The 20,505-nt window shown below is 45.3% G+C and overlaps 1 protein-coding gene across 1 annotated transcript in view; it reads right to left on the bottom strand.

Annotated features, from left to right (window-relative positions):
* Positions 1–20,505, bottom strand: part of LOC124046310 (kinesin-like protein KIF13B) — an 89,284-nt gene that overhangs the window by 43,442 nt on the left and 25,337 nt on the right. Inside the window, 6 exon segments of the mRNA XM_046366543.1 lie at positions 1,623–1,757; positions 2,398–2,485; positions 3,364–3,544; positions 3,853–3,945; positions 4,449–4,509; positions 4,846–4,858. Of these exon segments, the coding sequence (XP_046222499.1) occupies positions 1,623–1,757; positions 2,398–2,485; positions 3,364–3,544; positions 3,853–3,945; positions 4,449–4,509; positions 4,846–4,858 (571 nt within the window).

Genomic DNA, 20,505 nt, shown 5'->3' with positions numbered 1-20,505 from the left:
TAGTTTCTCCCATTCGTCTCTAGTTCCTCTCAAACTCTGTCAGGTTGGATGGGGAGTGTCGCTGCACAGCTATTTTCAGGTCTCTCCAGAGATGTTTGATTGGGGTCAAGTCCGGGCTCTAGCTGGGCCACTTAAGGCCATTCAGAGACTTGTCCCGAAGCTATATCTGCGTTATCTTGGCTGTGTGCTTCAGGTCGTTGTCCTGTTAGAAGGTGAACCTTCACCCCCAGTCTGAGGTCCTGAGTGCTCTGGAGCAGGTTTTCATCAAGGATCTCTCTGTACATTGCTCTGTTCATCTTTCCCTCGATCCTGACTAGTCTCACAGTCCCTGCCACTGAAAAACATCCCCACAGCATGATGCTGCCACCACCATGCTTCACAGTAGGAATGGTATTGGCAAGGTGATGAGCAGTGCCTGGTTTCCTCCAGACGTGATGCTTGGCATTCAGGCCAAAGAGTTCAATCTTGGTTTCATCAGATCAGAGAATCTTGTTTCTCATGGTCAGAGTCCTTTAGGTGCCTTTTGGCAAACTCCAAGCGGGCTTTAATGTGCCTTTTACTGAGGAGTGGCTTTCGTCTGGCCACTCTCTAATAAAAGGCCTGATTGGTGGAGTGCTGCAAAGATATGAGAACCTTCCAGAAGGACAACCATCTCCACAGATGAACTCTGGAGCTCTGTCAGAGTGACCCTCGGGTTCTTGGTCACCTCCCTGACCGAGGCCCTTCTCTGCCGATTGCTCAGTTTGGCCGGGCGGCCAGCGCTGGGAAGAGTCTTGGTGGTTCCAAACGTCTTCCATTTATGAGTGATGGAGGCCACAGTGTTCTCTGGGACCTTCAATGGTGCAGACATTTTCTGGTTCCCTTCCCTAGATCTGTGCCTTGACACAATCCTGTCTCTGAGCTCTATGGACAATTCCTTCGACCTCATGGCTTGGTTTTTGCTCTGACATGCACTGTCAACTGTGGGACCTCATATAGACAGCTGTGTGCCTTCCCAAATCATGTCCATTCAATTGAATTTTCCACAGGTGGACTCCAATCAAGTTGAAGAAACATCTCACGGATTGACCTGCGCTCAATTTCGAGTCTCATAGCAAAGGGTCTGAATACTTATGTAAATAAGGTATCAGTTTTTTTTATATATATATATATATATATATATATATATATATATATATGTATATGTATGTGTGTGTGTAAAAACTTATAGTTGTCATTATGGGGTTGTGTGTAGATTGAGGAAAATGTTTAATTTAATCAACATTAGAATAAGGCTGTAACGTAACAAAATGTGGAAAAAGTCAAGGGGTCTGAATACTTTTCGAATGCACTGTAACCAATAACCAATAGGTTATTGGACTCTTTTCTGGAGGTGGAATTATATCTTAGCGCCATTTTATTTTCATCAATTTTGGAGTAGAATGTCCTTTTAAAAAGTCATAAGAACTTGACTTCCCAGTCTTTCTACATAAAAATTATCTGGGGGGGGGTTAACCTCCAAAACAAAGGAGGGGGGAACCCCCCCTTAACCCTCAGATGGGTTGTTTGTGTCTCAGTGTCCATGTGTGTTTCCATGTTTGTGTGTGTGTGTGTGTCTGTTCCTGTGTGTCAGCATGGCTTACCCCAGACTGCAAGTCTTTGAGTGTGTGTGTGAGGATGATGTTGAAGACTGCGTGAGATCTGCTGCTCTCCTCGTTCATGTTGGTGGCGGCCACCGTACGAGACTTATTCCCCTCTGACATCAGAGACTCGATGTCCTAGGAGAGATCGGAGAGGGATGGATAGAGGGAGGAAGAAGAGGAGGGGGGTATCGAGAGAGAGAGAGATGTAGAGAGAGAGAGAAGACAAACGGGGGACGGAAGAAGGCAGGAGAGAAAGGAAGAATAGAGAACAGAGAGAGGAAGGGAGATGCTATAAATAAATCATTAGTAAACAAATAAATACTTCTATATTGTTTCCAGAGAAACCATCCCTCTTGGGCAGGGCAGCATGACACATTTACAAAAACTGAAGAACAGCCGTGCATCCAGGTACTTTTTTTTACAGGTGCTCGAGTTTTCAGTGAACTCCACACACTGCTGTTCATGCTCCCAAGTGATTCTATCATTACGTTTCGACCATTAGGTCTTCATCAGACATCCTGACCTAATAAAATCCCCTGGGAGCATGAACGCCCCAGCATGGTACACTACCACTGATGTGAGAACAGCTAGCAAACCTCTCAGCTGACACACCCCTCTACTCTCCAACCCAGACCATAAATATCTCATGGAGATACCATATCATCGTATCAATTCTGTCACTTATGAATATTGAATAAAGCTTGTATCATCTGTAGCATGGTCATATCAGTAGTCAGTCTACTAGTGGTGGTACAGCAGTGGTATTGTGGTGTACCTTGTAGCTGGCCACAGCCAGACGAGACAGGCCGTCCACATACGGCCCCAACACCTTGTGTTCCCTCACTCTCAGAGCCTGTCTGCTCCTGGGGGGGGGGGGGGGGGGTGACAGATATGAATGTGGTTTACTATGGAAGAAATCCAGTCATCATGCTTCCATGCTCTTATCTAAAAATAATCTAACTAAATGAATGCATTCATACAATTCTATCATTTTTCATTTGTAAATTAATTTTAAAAGTATTCATTTATTTGTAAATAAATGAATGTATCCCTATACACTCTCCTACATTCTGTGTAAAAGCAACAGTTCTCCAAATAGAATCAGCAATAGCCAGATCAATACAAGTGGTATATCATTAGGCCAAGTTCTAGCATCTGTATAATGTGGCAGACTGACTCCATATGGCCGTCAGATGTCGGACCTCCCACTCCTGTGGCACGCAGCTCTGCTATTCTATTGATTGTTTTAGCAGGGGTCAGAGGTGACGGGGTCATAACCTTTGGGGTCAAGCTTGAGCCATAGAAACTGTGAGCAGACAAACAGGTGCAAATGTGTGCAAAACCATTGGGGCCCTGCCCCGAAGCAGGGCCCCAATGCCCCTAAGCATGTTTGGAAACATACTGGATAGGCAAAAGCTACCAGTATGTCATGTGGTCCTTCTGTAGCTCAGTTGGTAGAGTTGGTAGAGCATGGCGCTTGTTATGCCAGGGTAGTGGGTTCGATCCCCGGGACCACCCATACGTAGAATGTATGCACACATGACTGTAAGTCGCTTTGGATAAAAGCGTCTGCTAAATGGCATATATTTTTATTATTATATTATGGAACAATTGAGTTATTAGTGACTACATCAAGGGAGGAAGCGTGTTTAAATTATTTAAAAATGGGGCCACAGACAAACTGTAGTATATTCAAACAATTAACTAAAACAAGAGGTCATGTGGAGGTTAAAGGTCGTACCCTTTGGGGTCAAGGAGGTCGCGGACCTTCTCGTTGTATATCTCCATGTAGGAGACCTCTATGGTGAAGCCTTCCCCCTCCCTCTGCTCCAGCAGGGTCCGGTCAAACAGAGAACTGCACAGCCGCGGGATCAGACCTGGAGAGTCCACCGAACCCATCATTGTGTACGACTTCCCCGAACCTGGAGGGACACACACATACAGCCAATGGGCGAGCACGGATGTGAGGAGACAGCCAATGGGAGAGCATAGTAGGGAGGTGACAGATGAACACCTAAGGATCTGTTACATGCTAATCAGAACAGCCAATAGTATATGTCATAGCGAAAAACTCAATTGCATTTCCTTGATTCCTTGTCTCCTCCTTACCCATTGAATGAGATGGTGACCTTCTGACCTCATCCAATGGGTTTGGAGAAGGAGGCGAGGAGAGAGGCCGCAAGTTATAAAGGAAACGCAATTCAGATTCTCCCATAATGTAATAACATACCCGTCTGTCCATAGGCGAAGATGCAGGCATTGTAGCCCTGGAAAGCGTTGTGCAAAAGACTCTCCCCAAGGCACTGGAACACCACGTCCTGACCTGGAGACAACCACCAGGCAACGTTACAACACCACACATTATTATACAATATAAAACAGTACAAAAATACTTCATTGATCCCTTTAGGGGTGCTTTAGAAAATGATATGGAGCACACAGACAATTACAAAATAAGCTACAAGCTATGCATGTTCATTTAAAATAGGACCTTCAGACCGTAGCCATGAACAGTGTGAGAAACAATCACCTACAGATTCATCCAAGCGAGTAAACGACAGAGAATTCAGGTGGGATCCTAATTCCTTAGTCACCGTAGAGACAAATGTTTGAAAAAATACCTAAAAACCACCTGAACAGACCTATCCCATTGAGCAAAAGACGTTGAAAAGACTGTTTCAATGTCTTTTCAACCAAAAATACACTGTTTCAATGTCCTTTCAACATCTTGTGCTCACAGGGACACCTCTAGATACACGAGGTGGAGGAAGAAGAGGGAAGGAAGGGAAGTGAGGAGGGGCTAACGTGAGGAAAATGAAAACTGACCCGCAAACTTGTCCTTTTCCGACTCGTCCATGGACCAGAAACAGTAGTCGTAGGCAAAGGTCTGAGGGACAAGACATAGAATGAAAAAAAAAAAAACAGTTTAGAACTGATTTAAAACAGGCAAAACATATTGGAATGATCAGTTAAAATGGCATTGTTACTGTGTCATTTCAACCAGTTTTGCCCGTTGGGTGTTTCTTGTTGAGCACTGGCAATGATAAACATGGCATACAAATGAACCGTGTGTGTACATGTCAACATAAAAGTACAATGATTGCTTTATAAAACGCATGAATACAGCGTAGCTAGAATGTAAACACAGAGACATTAACGGCATTGCCAACCAAACATAAACACAATCAATAGTAATAGCAGCCAGTCACAGTACTGGACTTACCTTGGTCTGATTCCTGATGAAGTTCACACGAGGTCACAGGATGGCCACAAGAAAGAAAGAAAGAAAGAAAGAAAGAAAGAAAGAAAGAAAGAAAGAAAGAAAGAAAGAAAGAAAGAAAGAAAGGGGGACATTTAGACTAAAGCATCATGTCTCAGACACCAGGAACAAACACCAGGAATTACTGGACCCGTATTCTCAAAGAGTCTGAGTAGGAGTGCTGATCTAGGATCAGGTCCTCCATGTCCATATAATATTATTAATTATGATCCAAACAGAAAACCTGATCCTATATCAGCACTCCTACTCTGAGGTACTTTGTGGACACTGGCCCTGATGTACTGTAGTGCACCCCGAGACAGACAATCACACACTGTAACAGGATTTTCTGAGACAGGTCTAAAAACGAATTCTTCTGGCACTGCGTTAAGGGTACACACAGTTTGGTGAGGGCTTTGAGATTATTCTCCATCAATAACCCTGCTCATTTTAAGAGGCCCACTTGTGATCTGAAGAAGCATAGTTTGAGTATAATGATGTGTATTCAGATTACATCCTACTATCAGTGATGTGATCATCACTAGATAAGTCAAGAAAAGAATCATCATCTCAATGATGAGCTACAGATAATGGAGGATACAGTAGTTAGTATTCATATTAGCGTTGTTTTGCTATTTGTCTGAGACAGGATGCATGGGTAATAAAGCTAACATGAACCTATTCACAGGAATGCACGCTAGCTTCCACTCTTCCTGCTCCCTCTCCCCTTCTCTCAATCTCTCAGTCTCTCAGTCTCTCTCAGTCTCTCTCAGTCTCTCAGTCTCTCTCAGTCTCTCTCAGTCTCTCTCAGTCTCTCTCTCTCTCAGTCTCTCAGTCTCTCAGTCTCTCTCTCTCTCTCTCAGTCTCTCAGTCTCTCAGTCTCTCTCTCTCTCTCTCAGTCTCTCTCTCTCAGTCTCTCTCTCTCTCTCTCTCAGTCTCTCTCTCAGTCTCTCTCAGTCTCTCAGACTCTCAGTCTCTCAGTCTCTCTCTCTCTCTCTCTCTCAGTCTCTCAGTCTCTCTCAGTCTCTCAGTCTCTCTCAGTCTCTCAGTCTCTCTCTCTCAGTCTCTCTCTCTCAGTCTCTCTCTCTCTCTCTCTCTCTCTCTCTCTCTCTCTCTCTCTCAAATGTTCAACCCTGTGGCTGCCGAGGCCTGGAGTTGATAAACCCTTGTTTATGACAATGTTTCATTACTGTTTCCAACCCCACCTCATGTGGGGTGGGGGGGGGGTCCTGGCTCCCGGCTCCCTGTGCGAACAACACTGAGAGAGAGTGAGAGAGGGAGGGTCTATAGGACACAAAGCCCCGCTCTTGATCCATGTCATCAGTTGGACTTTGTTCAGTGGACCTGAACACAAACAGAGAGAACATCACTCAATGGCAGAGGAGAGGATGGAGGAGGGAGAGATATAGGGAAAGGGGGAGAGAGAGAATCGGAGATTCACATAATGACAAGAGAGGGAGAGTCGAGCCGAGCAGCAGGGTAAATATGCATTTAAGGACTCCCTTATCTACCCTGTGGCTGAGCAGAAGCTTTACACAGCACTGAATGAACACAATGACCTATATAAACATTACACTCCAACACACAGGCCGTGGGAGAAAGACAAGGAGACACTCAGTTTCTACACCGCATTCACAAAATGCTGGGGATGTTACTCTCTAACACAAACACATGGGCTCCCCTCAGAGAGCATGCATGACACACGTATTTGCACACACACTTTTTCAGACATTACGTGTGTCCTTTGAAATTCCCACACACTGGTTGTCCATTAGTAAATTAGTGTAATAATAGATTACACAGCAACAGTATACACACAGTTCATACCTGAAAACAAATCGCCATGTGCGAGAGCACACATCATGACATGGAGTCATTCACACACACACACACACACACACACACACACACACACACACACACACACACACACACACACACACACACACACACACACACACACACACACACACACACACACACACACACACACACACACACACACACACACACATACACACACGAGAGACCCACTGGAGCATATGCAGCAATGTTAGTGACAACAGAGGAGAGCTGGCTGGCACAAAGACAGAGAGAGAGATAGGAATAAATATGGCCGCAGGCTGTTCCAGTAACCTGGGGCTGGGCTTGTCGTAAGGGATCAGCTCAACTGTATAACAAGCAGCAACAAGCAGTGCATGTGTGTGTAGGTGTGTGTGTGAGCGTCACATCTCCAGAAACTGCAGGGAGGATTAGAGACCCCTGGGGTACTAGTTAACATGTCAGCGGGTTGGGCCTCCATCTCACAGGCCCAGGAGTAGACCGTGCTGGGTGGTGGACATGGACCTCCAGGATGGGACCAGGATAGCCAATCATGCTTTAGTGACTGGGCCAGCATAGCCAAATCAGGCTTCAGGGACTGGACCAGCATAGCCAATCAGAGTTTAGGATCAAGACCAGTGCATCTATCGGAAGCTATGCTGACTAGGGATGTGACAAATAGACAATTTATGTTAATGTTGAATTTTCCATTCAAACTATAAGAAAAATTCAGACAATTCCATGTGAATTAACAATGCAGCTGAGCTGCTGCAAGCAATGGTGTGGGTCTCAAGGTTGCTCCCTTTCATATAGTTAAGCATTGCACCTGTACTACCATCACTGTACCTCAATTCTACCTCGCAAAGTTTGCATTTCCTTCTCATTTAACTCATTTAACTTTCGCTGACATTTGTCCAACTGTTAACGACAATGTAATGGAGAGTCGACTCCAAAATAATTGATTCCTCGCACGTCGACTTCCAGGCACGACTCCAATTTTTGGAACGGAAGAGACTGTTCTCTTGAGTACGGCAACTAATCAAACATCTTTCATAGCGAGCTTGCGAGGGACAGAGAGAGGGGGGAGGGACACAGTATAGGCAGTTCGGGCAACAGGCAGACATAGTCAGAACCATGCTCTAGGCCTAGTTGCAATGTCTTCCAACTTCGGTAAAGAGGTAAAGGCTTCTTCCAAAATCAGGTTTTGATTGGTAACAGCAAGAATCCCCTCCTGGCTTGCTGTATAATAAACTCAGTAAAAAGAGACACGTCACTTTTTCAGGACCCTGTCTTTCAAAGATCATTCGTAAAAATCCAAATAACTTCACAGATCTTCATTGTAAAGGGTTTAAACACTGTTTACCATGCTTGTTCAATGAACCAGGTCACAGTTAAGTTAACTTAGGACACTAAAGAGGCATTTCTACTGACTGAAAAACACCAAAAGAAAGATGCCCAGAGTCCCTGCTCATCTGCGTGATCATGCCTTAAGCATGCTGCAAGGAGGCATGAGGACTGCAGATGTGGCCAGGGCAATAAATTGCCATGTCCGTACTGTGAGACGCCTAAGACAGCACCACAGGGAGACAAGACGGACAGCTGATCGTCCTCGCAGTGGCAGACCACGTGTAACAACACCTGCACAGGATTGGTACATCCGAACATCACACATGCGGGACAGGTACAGGATGGCAACAACAACTGCCCGAGTTTCACCAGAAACACACAATCCCTCCATCAGTGCTCAGACTGTCCGCAATAGGCTGAGAGAGGCTGGACTTAGGGCTTGTAGGCCTGTTGTAAAGGCAGGTCCTCACCAGACATCACTGGCAACAACGTCGCCTATGGGCACAAACCCACTGTCACTGGACCAGACAGGACTGGCAAAAAGTGCTCTTCACTGACAAGTCGCGGATTTGTCTCACCAGGGATGATGGTCGGATTCGCGTTTATCGATGAAGGAATGAGCGTTACACCGAGGCCCTGTACTCTGGAGCGGGATCGATTTGGAGGTGGAGGGTCCGTCATGGTCTGGGGCGGTGTGTCACAGCATCATCGGGCTGAGCTTGTTGTCATTGCATGGCAATCTCAGCGCTGCACGGTACAGGTAGACATCCTCCTCCCTCATGTTGTACCCTTCTTGCAGGCTCATCCTGACATGACCCTCCAGCATGACAATGCCACCAGCCAACTGCTCGTTCTGTGCGTGATTTCCTGCAAGACAGGAATGTCAGTGTTCTGCCATGGCCAGCGAAGAGCCCGGATCTCAATCCCATTGAGCACATCTGGGACCTGTTGGATCGGAGGGTGAGGGCTCGGGCCATTCCCCGAGCCCTCACCCGGGAATGCAATGAGGCATGGTTAGCAGATGTTAATGCGAGTGCAGCGAAATGCTTGTGCTTCTAGTTCCGACAATGCAGTAATAACCAACAAGTAATCTAACTAACAATTCCAAAACTACTGTCTTATACACAGTGTAAGGGGATAAAGAATATGTACATAAATATATATGAATGAGTGATGGTACAGAGCAGCATAGGCAAGATATTGTAGATGGTATCGAGTACAGTATATACATATGAGATGAGTATGTAAACAAAGTGGCATAGTTAAAGTGGCTAGTGATACATGTATTACATAAGGATGCAGTAGATGATATAGAGTACCGTATATACGTATGCATATGAGATGAATAATGTAGGGTATGTAACATTATATTAGGTAGCATTGTTTAAAGTGGCTAGTGATATATTTTACATCATTTCCCATCAATTCCCATTATTAAAGTGGCTGGAGTTGAGTCGGTGTCAGTGTGTTGGCAGCAGCCACTCAATGTTAGTGGTGGCTGTTTAACAGTCTGATGGCCTTGAGATAGAAGCTGTTTTTCAGTCTCTCGGTCCCAGCTTTGATGCACCTGTACTGACCTCGCCTTCTGGATGATAGCGGGGTGAACAGGCAGTGGTTCGGGTGGTTGTTGTCCTTGATTACCTCTTTAAGGAATACCTAAGGATAGGATAAAGTAATCCTTCTCACCCCCCCCCTTAAAAGATTTAGATGCACTATTGTAAAGTGGCTGTTCCACTGGATGTCATAAGGTGAATGCACCAATTTGTAAGTCGCTCTGGATAAGAGTGTCTGCTAAATGACTTAAATGTAAATGTAAATAATGATCTGTATGGCCTTCCTGTAACATCGGGTGGTGTAGGTGTCCTGGAGGGCAGGTAGTTTGCCCCCCGGTGATGCGTTGTGCAGACCTCACTACCCTCTGGAGAGCCTTACGGTTGAGGGCGGAGCAGTTGCCGTACCAGGCGGTGATACAGCCCGCCAGGATGCTGTCGATTGTGCATCTGTAGAAGTTTGTGAGTGCTTTTGGTGACAAGCCAAATTTCTTCAGCCTCCTGAGGTTGAAGAGGCGCTGCTGCGCCTTCTTCACGATGCTGTCTGTGTGAGTGGACCAATTCAGTTTGTCTGTGATGTGTATGCCGAGGAACTTAAAACTTACTACCCTCTCCACTACTGTTCCATCGATGTGGATAGGGGGGTGTTCCCTCTGCTGTTTCCTGAAGTCCACAATCATCTCCTTAGTTTGTTGACGTTGAGTGTGAGGTTATTTTCCTGACACCACACTCCGAGGGCCCTCACCTCCTCCCTGTAGGCCGTCTCGTCGTTGTTGGTAATCAAGCCTACCACTGTTGTGTCGTCCGTAAACTTGATGATTGAGTTGGAGGCGTGTTCGTGGCCACGCAGTCGTGGGTGAACAGGGAGTACAGGAGAGGGCTCATAACGCACCCTTGTGGGGCCCCAATGTTGAGGATCAGCGGGGTGGAGATGTTGTTGCCTACCCTCACCACCTGGGGGCGTAACCTCGTAAAACTGACCATCCTACCGATCCTCGACTTCGGCGATGTCATTAACAAAATAGCCTCCAACACTCTACTCAACAAATTGGATGCAGTCTATCACAGTGCCATCCGTTTTGTCACCAAAGCCCCATATACTACCCACCACTGCGACCACCACTGGCCCTCGATTCATACTCGTCGCCAAACCCACTGACTCCGGGTCATCTACAAGTCTCTGCTAGGTAAAGCCCCGCCTTATCTTAGCTCACTGGTCACCATAGAAGCACCCACCCGTAGCATGCGCTCCAGCAGGTACATTTCACTGGTCACCCCCAAAGCCAATTCTTCCTTTGGCCGCCTTTCCTTCCAGTTCTCTGATGCCAATTACTGGAATGAACTGCAAAAATCACGGAAGCTGGAGACTCATATCTCCCTCACTAGCTTTAAACACCAGCTGTCAGCAGCTCACAGATCACTACCCATCTGTAAATAGTCCATCCAACTTCCTCATCCCCATACTGTATTTATGTATTTATCTAGCTCCTTTGCACCCCAGTATCTCTACTTGCACATTCATCTTCTGCACATCTACCATTCGTGTTTAATTGCTAGATTGTACCACCATGGCCGATTTATTGCCTCATTTGCACACACTGTATATAGACTTTTTCTACTGTATTATTGACTGTATGTTTGTTTATTCCATGTGTAACTCTGTGTTGTATGTGTTGAACTGCTTTGCTTTACCTTGGCCAGATAAGGCAAAGCAGTTGTAAATGAGAACTTGTTCTCAACTAGCCTACCTGGTTAAATAAAGGTGAAATACATTTTTACAAATTTAGTTAGGATTCTCTATGAGATTTTAAATATACTTGTTAGCATTGCTAACCTTCAGGTTAGTGGGGTTTACAGAATAACCTGATGAGGCACAAGGTCAGTATGAAGGGATAACAATCTGGATACCGCCCAAGCCTAGTTCTAAGTCCACAACAATGCCTAAACGACATCAGGAGACCACTTTTGAGGTGTGGGAAAATTGAAGACATTTAAACATTTTGGGTGAAGTTACCTTTAACGCAAGTGCATGCCAGCCAGAGACCTTTGCTTGGTTAGCGGTGTTTCGGACGTGTCATTTCCAGTCACAACTTGCAGAGTTGTTTACGTGCTGCTGTGCATTTTGTTGCTAACCTTACTTTACTACCTGACAACTTTACGGTATTTATTATTTTATTACCATTTATATTTTTAGTTTTTTTTTCCAATCAACTTTTTCACTCCGGACGCTTTATCTGGACATGATTCGTCAGGACCTCCACCAGCCGAAGCTAAGTAGTAACATTAACATGATGCCTTCTAATTTCAGTCGCTGTGCTCATAATATACAGGAGAATGATCGCCTTAGGGCGGGGATAGCTGTGCCGCAAGCCCAGCTTCAGACGCAATCGTTAGGCAACGGTAATTTCAGTGTAGGAAAGAATGAAACAGCGTCTGTGCCACCATTAATTAAGTACAGATAGTAATATACAGTGCCTTGCGAAAGTATTCGGCCCCCTTGAACTTTGCGACCTTTTGCCACATTTCAGGCTTCAAACATAAAGATATAAAACTGTATTTTTTGTGAAGAATCAACAACAAGTGGGACACAATCATGAAGTGGAACGACATTTATTGGATATTTCAACGTTTTTTAACAAATCAAAAACTGAAAAATTGGGCGTGCAAAATTATTCAGCCCCTTTACTTTCAGTGCAGCAAACTCTCTCCAGAAGTTCAGTGGGGATCTCTGAATGATCCAATGTTGACCTAAATGACTAATGATGATAAATACAATCCACCTGTGTGTAATCAAGTCTCCGTATAAATGCACCTGCACTGTGATAGTCTCAGAGGTCCGTTAAAAGCGGAGCCTGCCACTAGCACAGTCAGTGTAGTCAGCTCAGCTATCAGCATGTATTTATGCTGCAGTAGTTTAGTTGTCGGAGGGCTAGGGTCAGTCTCTTATATCTGGAGTATTTCTCCTGTCTAATCCGGTGTCCTGTGTGAATTTAAGTATGCTCTCTCTAATTCTATCTCTTTCTTTCTTTCATTCTTCTCTCTCTCTCGGAGGAGGACCTGAGCCCTAGGACCATGCCTCAGGACTACCTGGCATGATGACTCCTTGCTGTCCCCAGTCCACCTGGCCGTGCTACTTCTCCAGTTTCAACTGTTCTGCCTGCGGCTATGGAATCCTGACCTGAACACCGGACGTGCTACCTGTCCCAGACATAAAAAACCTACCTGTCCTAGGTTTTGGCCTTTCTATGGAGTTTTTCCTAGCCACCGTGCTTCTACACCTGCATTGCTTGCCATTTGGGGTTTTAGGCTGGGTTTCTGTACAGCACTTTGAGATATCAGCTGATATAAGGGCTATATAAATACATTTGATTTGGATTTGATTTCATGTGATTGCACTTAGCTAAAAACATTGACACTGGATTGATGCAAATAATCCTAATATTCTGCCAGGTAGGCATAGGCTACTTTGTAGTAGAGGTCAACCGATTATGATTTTAACGCCAATACTGATACCGATTATTGGAGGACCAAAAAAAAAAGCCGATACCGATTAATTGGCCGATTGTTTTTAATATCTATTTGTGATAATGACAATTACAACAATACTGAATGAACACTTATTTTAACTTAATATAATACATAAATGAAATCAATTTAGTCTCAAATAAATAATGAAACATGTTCAATTTGGTTTAAATAATACAAAAACACAGTGTTGGAGAAGAAAGTAAAAGTGCAATATGTGCCATGTAAAAAAGCTTAACGTTTAAGTTCCTTGCTCAGAACATGAGAACATATGAAAGCTGGTGGTTCCTTTTAACATGAGTCTTCAATATTCCCAGTTAAGAAGTTTTAGGTTGTAGTTATTATAGGACTATTTCTCTCTATACCATTTGTATTTCATATACCTTTGACTATTGGATGTTCTTATAGGCACTATAGTATTGCCAGCCGAATCTCGAGAGTTGATAGTCAAAGTCATAAACAGCACAATGTTTGAAGCATAGCAAAAAGGTGTTGGCAAACGCACGAAAGTGCTGTTTGAATGAATGCTTACGAGCCTGCTGCTGCCTACCATCGCTCAGTCAGACTGCTCTATCAAATATCAAATGATAGACTTAGTTATAATTTACACACAGAAATATAAGCCGTAGGTCATTAATATGGTAAAATCGGGAAACTATAATTTCGAAAAACAAAACGGAACTGTTCTGGATTTGATCTAACGGGTGGCATCCTTAAGTCTAAATATTGCTGTTACATTGCACAACCTTCAATGTTACGTCGTAATTATGTAAAATTCTGGCAAATTAATTACGGTCTTTATTAGGAAGAAAGGGTCTTCACGCAGTTCGCAACGAGCCAGGTGGCCCAAACTGCTGCATATACCCTGACTCTGCTTGCACAGAATACAAGAGAAGTGACACAATTTCCCTAGTTAAAATAAATTCATGTTAGCAGGCAATATTAACTAAATATGCAGGTTTAAAAATATATACTTGTGTATTGATTTTAAGAAAAGCATTGATGTTAATGGTTAGGTACACATTGGTGCAACGTCGGTGCTTTTTTCTCCCGCAAATCTGCTTGTTAAATCATCACCCGTTTGGCGAAGTAAGCTCTGATTCGATGATAAATTAACAGGCACCGTATTGATTATAAATTAGATAAACTAGTAATATCATCAACCATGTGTAGTTAACTAGTGATTATGTTAAGATTGATTGTTTTTTATAAGATTCGTTTAATGCTAGCTAGCAAATTACCTTTGCTCCTTGCTGCACTCGCGTAACAGGTGGTCAGCCTGCACGCAGTCTCCTTGTGGATTGCAATGTAATCGGCGTCCAAAAATGCAGATTACCGATTGTTATGAAAACTTGAAATCGGCTATGCCGATTAAATCAGTCGACTCTACTTTGTAGTTAACATTTTATTTAGAAGGTTTTTGGGAAAGCCCTTCCATCTGATTAGCTGCACTGGAGAAACTATTACACTCAACTGAACGACTTGATTAGTGTAGTGTTAGCTAGCTACAGTCTTCGTATCTTGATAATTGTGTTGTTTAGGTTTAAGTGTGTAGTCTTAGAGTGATTATCTTAATTTACTGCTTAGCAAATTACCTTTGCTCTCTTGCTGCTAGCCAACAGCTAGCCAACGTTAGTAACAGCTAGTGGTCAGAACCAACAACCCGGTCGCAGTCTCCATTTTCACTGTGGATTGCACAAAAACACTACTAGCAGAGAAACTTTACACTCAACGGAACGACGTGTAGTTGTAGCCTACTATGAAAACATTCGAGACATGTAGTCCACTTGTCATTCCAAAGCCTGTCAACTATGTGTCTGTTTATCCCTGTTCCTCCTCTCTGCACAGACCATACAAACGCTGGTCCAAAATAGACTTACTTTTGTGTTAACATTTTATTTAGAAGGTTTTCCCAGGAAAGCCCTTCCACTGATTAGGTCTCCTGGTAAACTCTGGAACTGCCAATCTGAGGTCAACAAGGCAGAGTTCTAGCTACATAGCTGTCTTTGCTCTTCCAGTCCCTCGACCAAGATAATCTTGGAGTGATTATCTTGGATTTACCGAGGTTAGCTAGCAGACAACACTGTCGTCCTAACTGCTCTGCTAGCTCAAGCCAACGTAACTCAACAACCCGGTCGCATTCACAGGTAGTATCACATTTTCTTCATTTCATTACAGTACAACGGTTTGATTTGTTTGTCTCCTTACCCATAATCAAAGATAATTGTGTAGTCTAGAGCGATTTTCTAGGTTAGCTCCAGCTATTATCATTTATTAATGCAACGTAACCAGTTCACTACTCTAGAGCTTCATCAGCACTAGCAGAAACTATTATGCCTTGATTAGTGTTTCAACAAACCCACTGTCAGCTAGCCTACTTCAGCAGTACTGTATCATTTTAATAATTTTAGTCAATAAGATTCTTGCTACGTAGCTTAAAACATACATGTAGTCCACTTTGTCATTCCAATCTCCTTTGCATTAGCGTCCTCTTCTTTCCAGCCTGTCAACTATGTGTCTGTTTATCCTGTTCTCTCCTCTCTCACAGACCAGGCAAACGCTCCACACCGCGTGACCTCATCTTTACTAGATCTGTTCCCAGCGCGCACGACCCACGTGGAGTTCCTCCGGTTGCAACTCTGGAACTGCCAATCTCCGACCAACAAGGCCTTCCTTTTCCCTCTATCCTCATCCAGTCCTCCCACTTCTTGCACTGACGGATGGATCACCACAGACAACACTTAAGCTACTCCTACTGCTCTCTCTTCCATCCTATCATCTCTTCCCTCCACCAAACCTTCTGGTCAACCTATCTCCTCATCTCTCCCAAGCATTCTCTCTTTCTCCCCTTCCCATCCTGACTCTATGTCCCCTTCCATGCTGTCACAGTCCAGCCCTCCCGCTTAACATGGCTTGATCATTTATCGCTCCTTAGACATCAATTTGATGAAAGCTCCTTTCCTGAGGACCTGGCATCTCACAGTTTGGGCGACTCCCTCCCCACGTCTACACTTTTCCTCTGCTCTGTCTCTGCTGCTAAAAGGCCAATACGCTTCATCTTTACCACGTTCTACCAACCTCATCTGCCTCTAACCAAGTCTCCGAAGCTCCTTTCCTTTTCCACCTTCATCCTCCCCCAACCTTCTCTCTGACTCTCTCCTCCCCCTATCATCTCTTCCCTCCACTCTGCAGATGAACCTATCTCCTGATTCTGTCAACCATTTTGAAAAGAAGGTTGACGATTGACCCTCCCGGGCTCCGTGGCTCGACCTGACTCCTCCTCTCCAGACCATTTCCGGAGACCTTCTCCCTTACCTCTCATCTATGTCCCCTATCCTCCAGGCCGGCTCGGTCCCTCCCCCGCTCCGTGGGTCGATGACTCATTGCGAGCTCACAGAACAGGGGCTCCGGGCAGCCGGAAATGGAGGAAAGATGCTCTCCTCCCTGCGGAACTCATCCCTGACCGCTGGCTACGTCCCTTCCGTCTTCAAGAGAGCGAGAGTTGCACCCCCCCTCTGAAAACCTACACTCGATCCCTCCGATGTCAACAATTACAGACCAGTATCCCTTCTTTCTTTTCTCTCCAAAACTCTTGAACGTGCCGTCCTTGGCCAGCTCTCCCGCTATCTCTCTCTGAATGACCTTCTTGATCCAAATCAGTCAGGTTTCAAGACTAGTCATTCAACTGAGACTGCTCTCCTCTGTATCATGGAGGCGCTCCGCACTGCTAAAGCTAACTCTCTCTCCTCTGCTCTCATCCTTCTAGATCTATCGGCTGCCTTCGATACTGTGAACCATCAGATGCTCCTCTCCACCCTCTCCGAGTTGGGCATCTCCGGCGCGGCCCACGCTTGGATTGCGTCCTACCTGACAGGTCGCTCCTACCAGGTGGCGTGGCGAGAATCTGTCTCCTCACCACGCGCTCTCACCACTGGTGTCCCCAGGGCTCTGTTCTAGGCCCTCTCCTATTCTCGCTATACACCAAGTCACTTGGCTCTGTCATAACCTCACATGGTCTCTCCTATCATTGCTATGCAGACGACACAAACTAATCTTCTCCTTTCCCCCTTCTGATGACCAGGTGGCGAATCGCATCTCTGCATGTCTGGCAGACATATCAGTGTGGATGACGGATCACCACCTCAAGCTGAACCTCGGCAAGACGGAGCTGCTCTTCCTCCCGGGAAGGACTGCCCGTTCCATGATCTCGCCATCACGGTTGACAACTCCATTGTGTCCTCCTCCCAGAGCGCTAAGAACCTTGGCGTGATCCTGGACAACACCCTGTCGTTCTCAACCAACATCAAGGCGGTGGCCCGTTCCTGTAGGTTCATGCTCTACAACATCCACAGAGTACGACCCTGCCTCACACAGGAAGCGGCGCAGGTCCTAATCCAGGCACTTGTCATCTCCCGTCTGGATCACTGCAACTCGCTGTTGGCTGGGCTCCCTGCCTGTGCCATTAAACCCCTTCAACTCATCCAGAACGCCGCAGCCCGTCTGGTGTTCAACCTTCCCAAGTTCTCTCACGTCACCCCGCTCCTCCGTTCTCTCCACTGGCTTCCAGTTGAAGCTCGCATCCGCTACAAGACCATGGTGCTTGCCTACGGAGCTGTGAGGGGAACGGCACCTCAGTACCTCCAGGCTCTGATCAGGCCCTACACCCAAACAAGGGCACTGCGTTCATCCACCTCTGGCCTGCTCGCCTCTCCCTACCACTGAGGAAGTACAGCTCCCGCTCAGCCCAGTCAAAACTGTTCGCTGCTCTGGCCCCCCAATGGTGGAACAAACTCCCTCACGACGCCAGGACAGCGGAGTCAATCACCACCTTCCGGAGACACCTGAAACCCCACCTCTTCAAGGAATACCTAGGATAGGATAAGTATCCCTCTCACCCCCCCCCCCTTTAAGATTTAGATGCACTATTGTAAAGTGACTGTTCCACTGGATGTCATAAGGTGAATGCACCAATTTGTAAGTCGCTCTGGATAAGAGCGTCTGCTAAATGACTTAAATGTAATGTAAATGTAATACCAGCAGACCATTATCATTAGCATTTTCATTAACAGCTCCACAAAGTGTAGACATAGGCACGGACCATCACAGACAGGGGCATTCCCATACCGTTTCAGAAAGTTGAAGGAAAATACAAATCACTGATGCATTTTGTTAATGTCTTATGAATAACTTGGGCAAAGGTATTTTATAATAAGTTCATTACAGTTGGTTGATTTCCAATTAAGTTTAATACATTTTTTAATATTGTTGAATGTTTTTATGTCTAGAATCCATGATTCAGTCCACGTTTTCCACAAAGCAGATTTTATAGGGTCCTACTTCTTCAACACACACAGACACATCACCCGTTGGCCCTGCCCACTCCCTTCCTAAACAATGTAGCCTAGCTAGAGTTACTTTGACCTCGTCCCAGCACAGTGACTGCTCCCTCCAGCCCAATGCCCACAACACCAACACATGACCAGAGCCTAAAAACATTATACAGTAAGGTGGACTACCACGCCTATATGGATGGTTAGGTAGGGGAAACACTAGACAGTACTAGGTTCAGGTGAATTCTATAAAGAGACTGTATCAGAGCTCTCAAACCCTGTTTGAGTAGGTTTATGCTCCAACCCTGGGCTTAACTCTGATAGCCACGGAGGGAGGGAGGAAGGCGTGGGCAATGGATGGATGGATGGTCGGAAAGTGGAAGTATTTGGCAGCTGCTTCCCAGCCCTCACACACCACCCTCCACTCCACCACCAACCTACCCTCGCCCCACTAGCTTGCTCATCTCATCCCCTGGTATTCCCACCTCCCAGCCAGGCCTGGCTCCAGCAAGCTGTTACAGCAGCAGCAGACTGACATGTTGTCCAGCCTGCCCGAGTCTGGGTACTGAGGGTAGAGGACATCTGCTCAAGTCAGCTTAGCAGCATGCCAGCAAGGCACAACACCTGCACCCATAAAACATTATGGCCTTATGGATGATGATATGTGGGGTGGAAAAAAGGTTGTCTGATACGGGCTGGGACCATTGTTAATGGTTCCATCCAAGTTGCTGTGTGTGTGCGTGTGTTTGTTTACTCCCATTGGCAGAGCTGTGACAACCAGGTAGGCTAGACATACAGTACCAGTCAAAAGTTGACATACCTACTCATTCAAGGGTTTTTCTTTATTTTTACTATTTTTATATTTTAGATTCTTCAAAGTAGCCACCCTTTCTTCGCCTTGATTACAGCTTAGCACACTCTTGGCATTCTCTCAACCAGCTTCACCTGGAATGTTTTTCCAACAGTCTTGAAGGAGTTCCCACATATGCCGAGCACTTGTTGGCTGCTTTTCCTTCACTCTGTGGTCCAATTCATCCCAAACCAATTGGGTTGAGGTTGGGTGCTTGTGGAGGCCAGGTTATCTGATGCAGCACTCCATCACTCTACTTCTTGGTCAAATAGCCATCACACAGCCTGGAGGTGTGTTGGGTCATTGTCCTGTTGAAAATCAAATAGTAGACCCACTAAGCGCAAACCAGATGAGATGGCTTATCGCTGCAGTGGTAGCCATGTGGTAGTCATGCTGGTTAATTGTACCTTGAATTTAAAATAAATCACTTAGTGTCACCGGCAAAGCACCCCCACGCTTCACGGTCTGAACCACACATGCGGAGATCATCCGTTCACCCATTCTGCGTCTCACAAAGACACGGCAGTTGGAACCAAAAATCAATCATTTTAGACAGGTACAGATTTCCACCGGTCTAATGTACATTGCTTGTGTTTCTTGGCCCAAGCAAGTTCTTCTTATTGGTGTCCTTTTGTAGTGGATTCTTTGCAGCAATTCAACCATGAAGGCCTGATTCACACAGTCTCTTCTTAACAGTTGATGTTGAGATTTGTCTGTTACTTCATCTCTGTGAAGCATTCATTTGGGCTGCAATTTCTGTGGCAGGTAACTCTAATGAACTTATCCTCTGCAGCAGAGGTAACTCTGGGTCTTCCTTTGCTGTGGCGGTCCTCATGAGGATCAGCTTCATCATAGCGCTTGAAATGTTCCATACTGACTGACCTTCATGTCAACCTCTTTTCATGTTAAAATAATGATGGACTGTTGTTTCTCTTTGCTTATTTGAGCTGTTCTTGCCATAATATGGACTTGGTCTTTTACCAAATAGGGCAATCTTCTGTATACCAACCCTACCTTTTCACAACACAACTGATTGGCTCAAATGCTTTTAAAAAGGCAAACTTTTAACAAGGCACACCTGTTAATTGAAATGCATTCCAGGTGACTAGCTCATGAAGCTGGTTGAGAGAATGCCAAGAGTGTGCAAAGCTGTAATCAAGGCAAAGAAAGGGTGGCTACCACTTTTTTGGTTACTACATGA

This window comes from Oncorhynchus gorbuscha, linkage group LG10 (assembly GCF_021184085.1).
Source record: "Oncorhynchus gorbuscha isolate QuinsamMale2020 ecotype Even-year linkage group LG10, OgorEven_v1.0, whole genome shotgun sequence".
NCBI classification, from domain to species: Eukaryota; Metazoa; Chordata; class Actinopteri; order Salmoniformes; family Salmonidae; genus Oncorhynchus; species Oncorhynchus gorbuscha.
The sequence above is the reverse complement of the archived record's forward strand: the minus strand, read 5'-3'. Positions and strand labels throughout refer to the sequence as shown.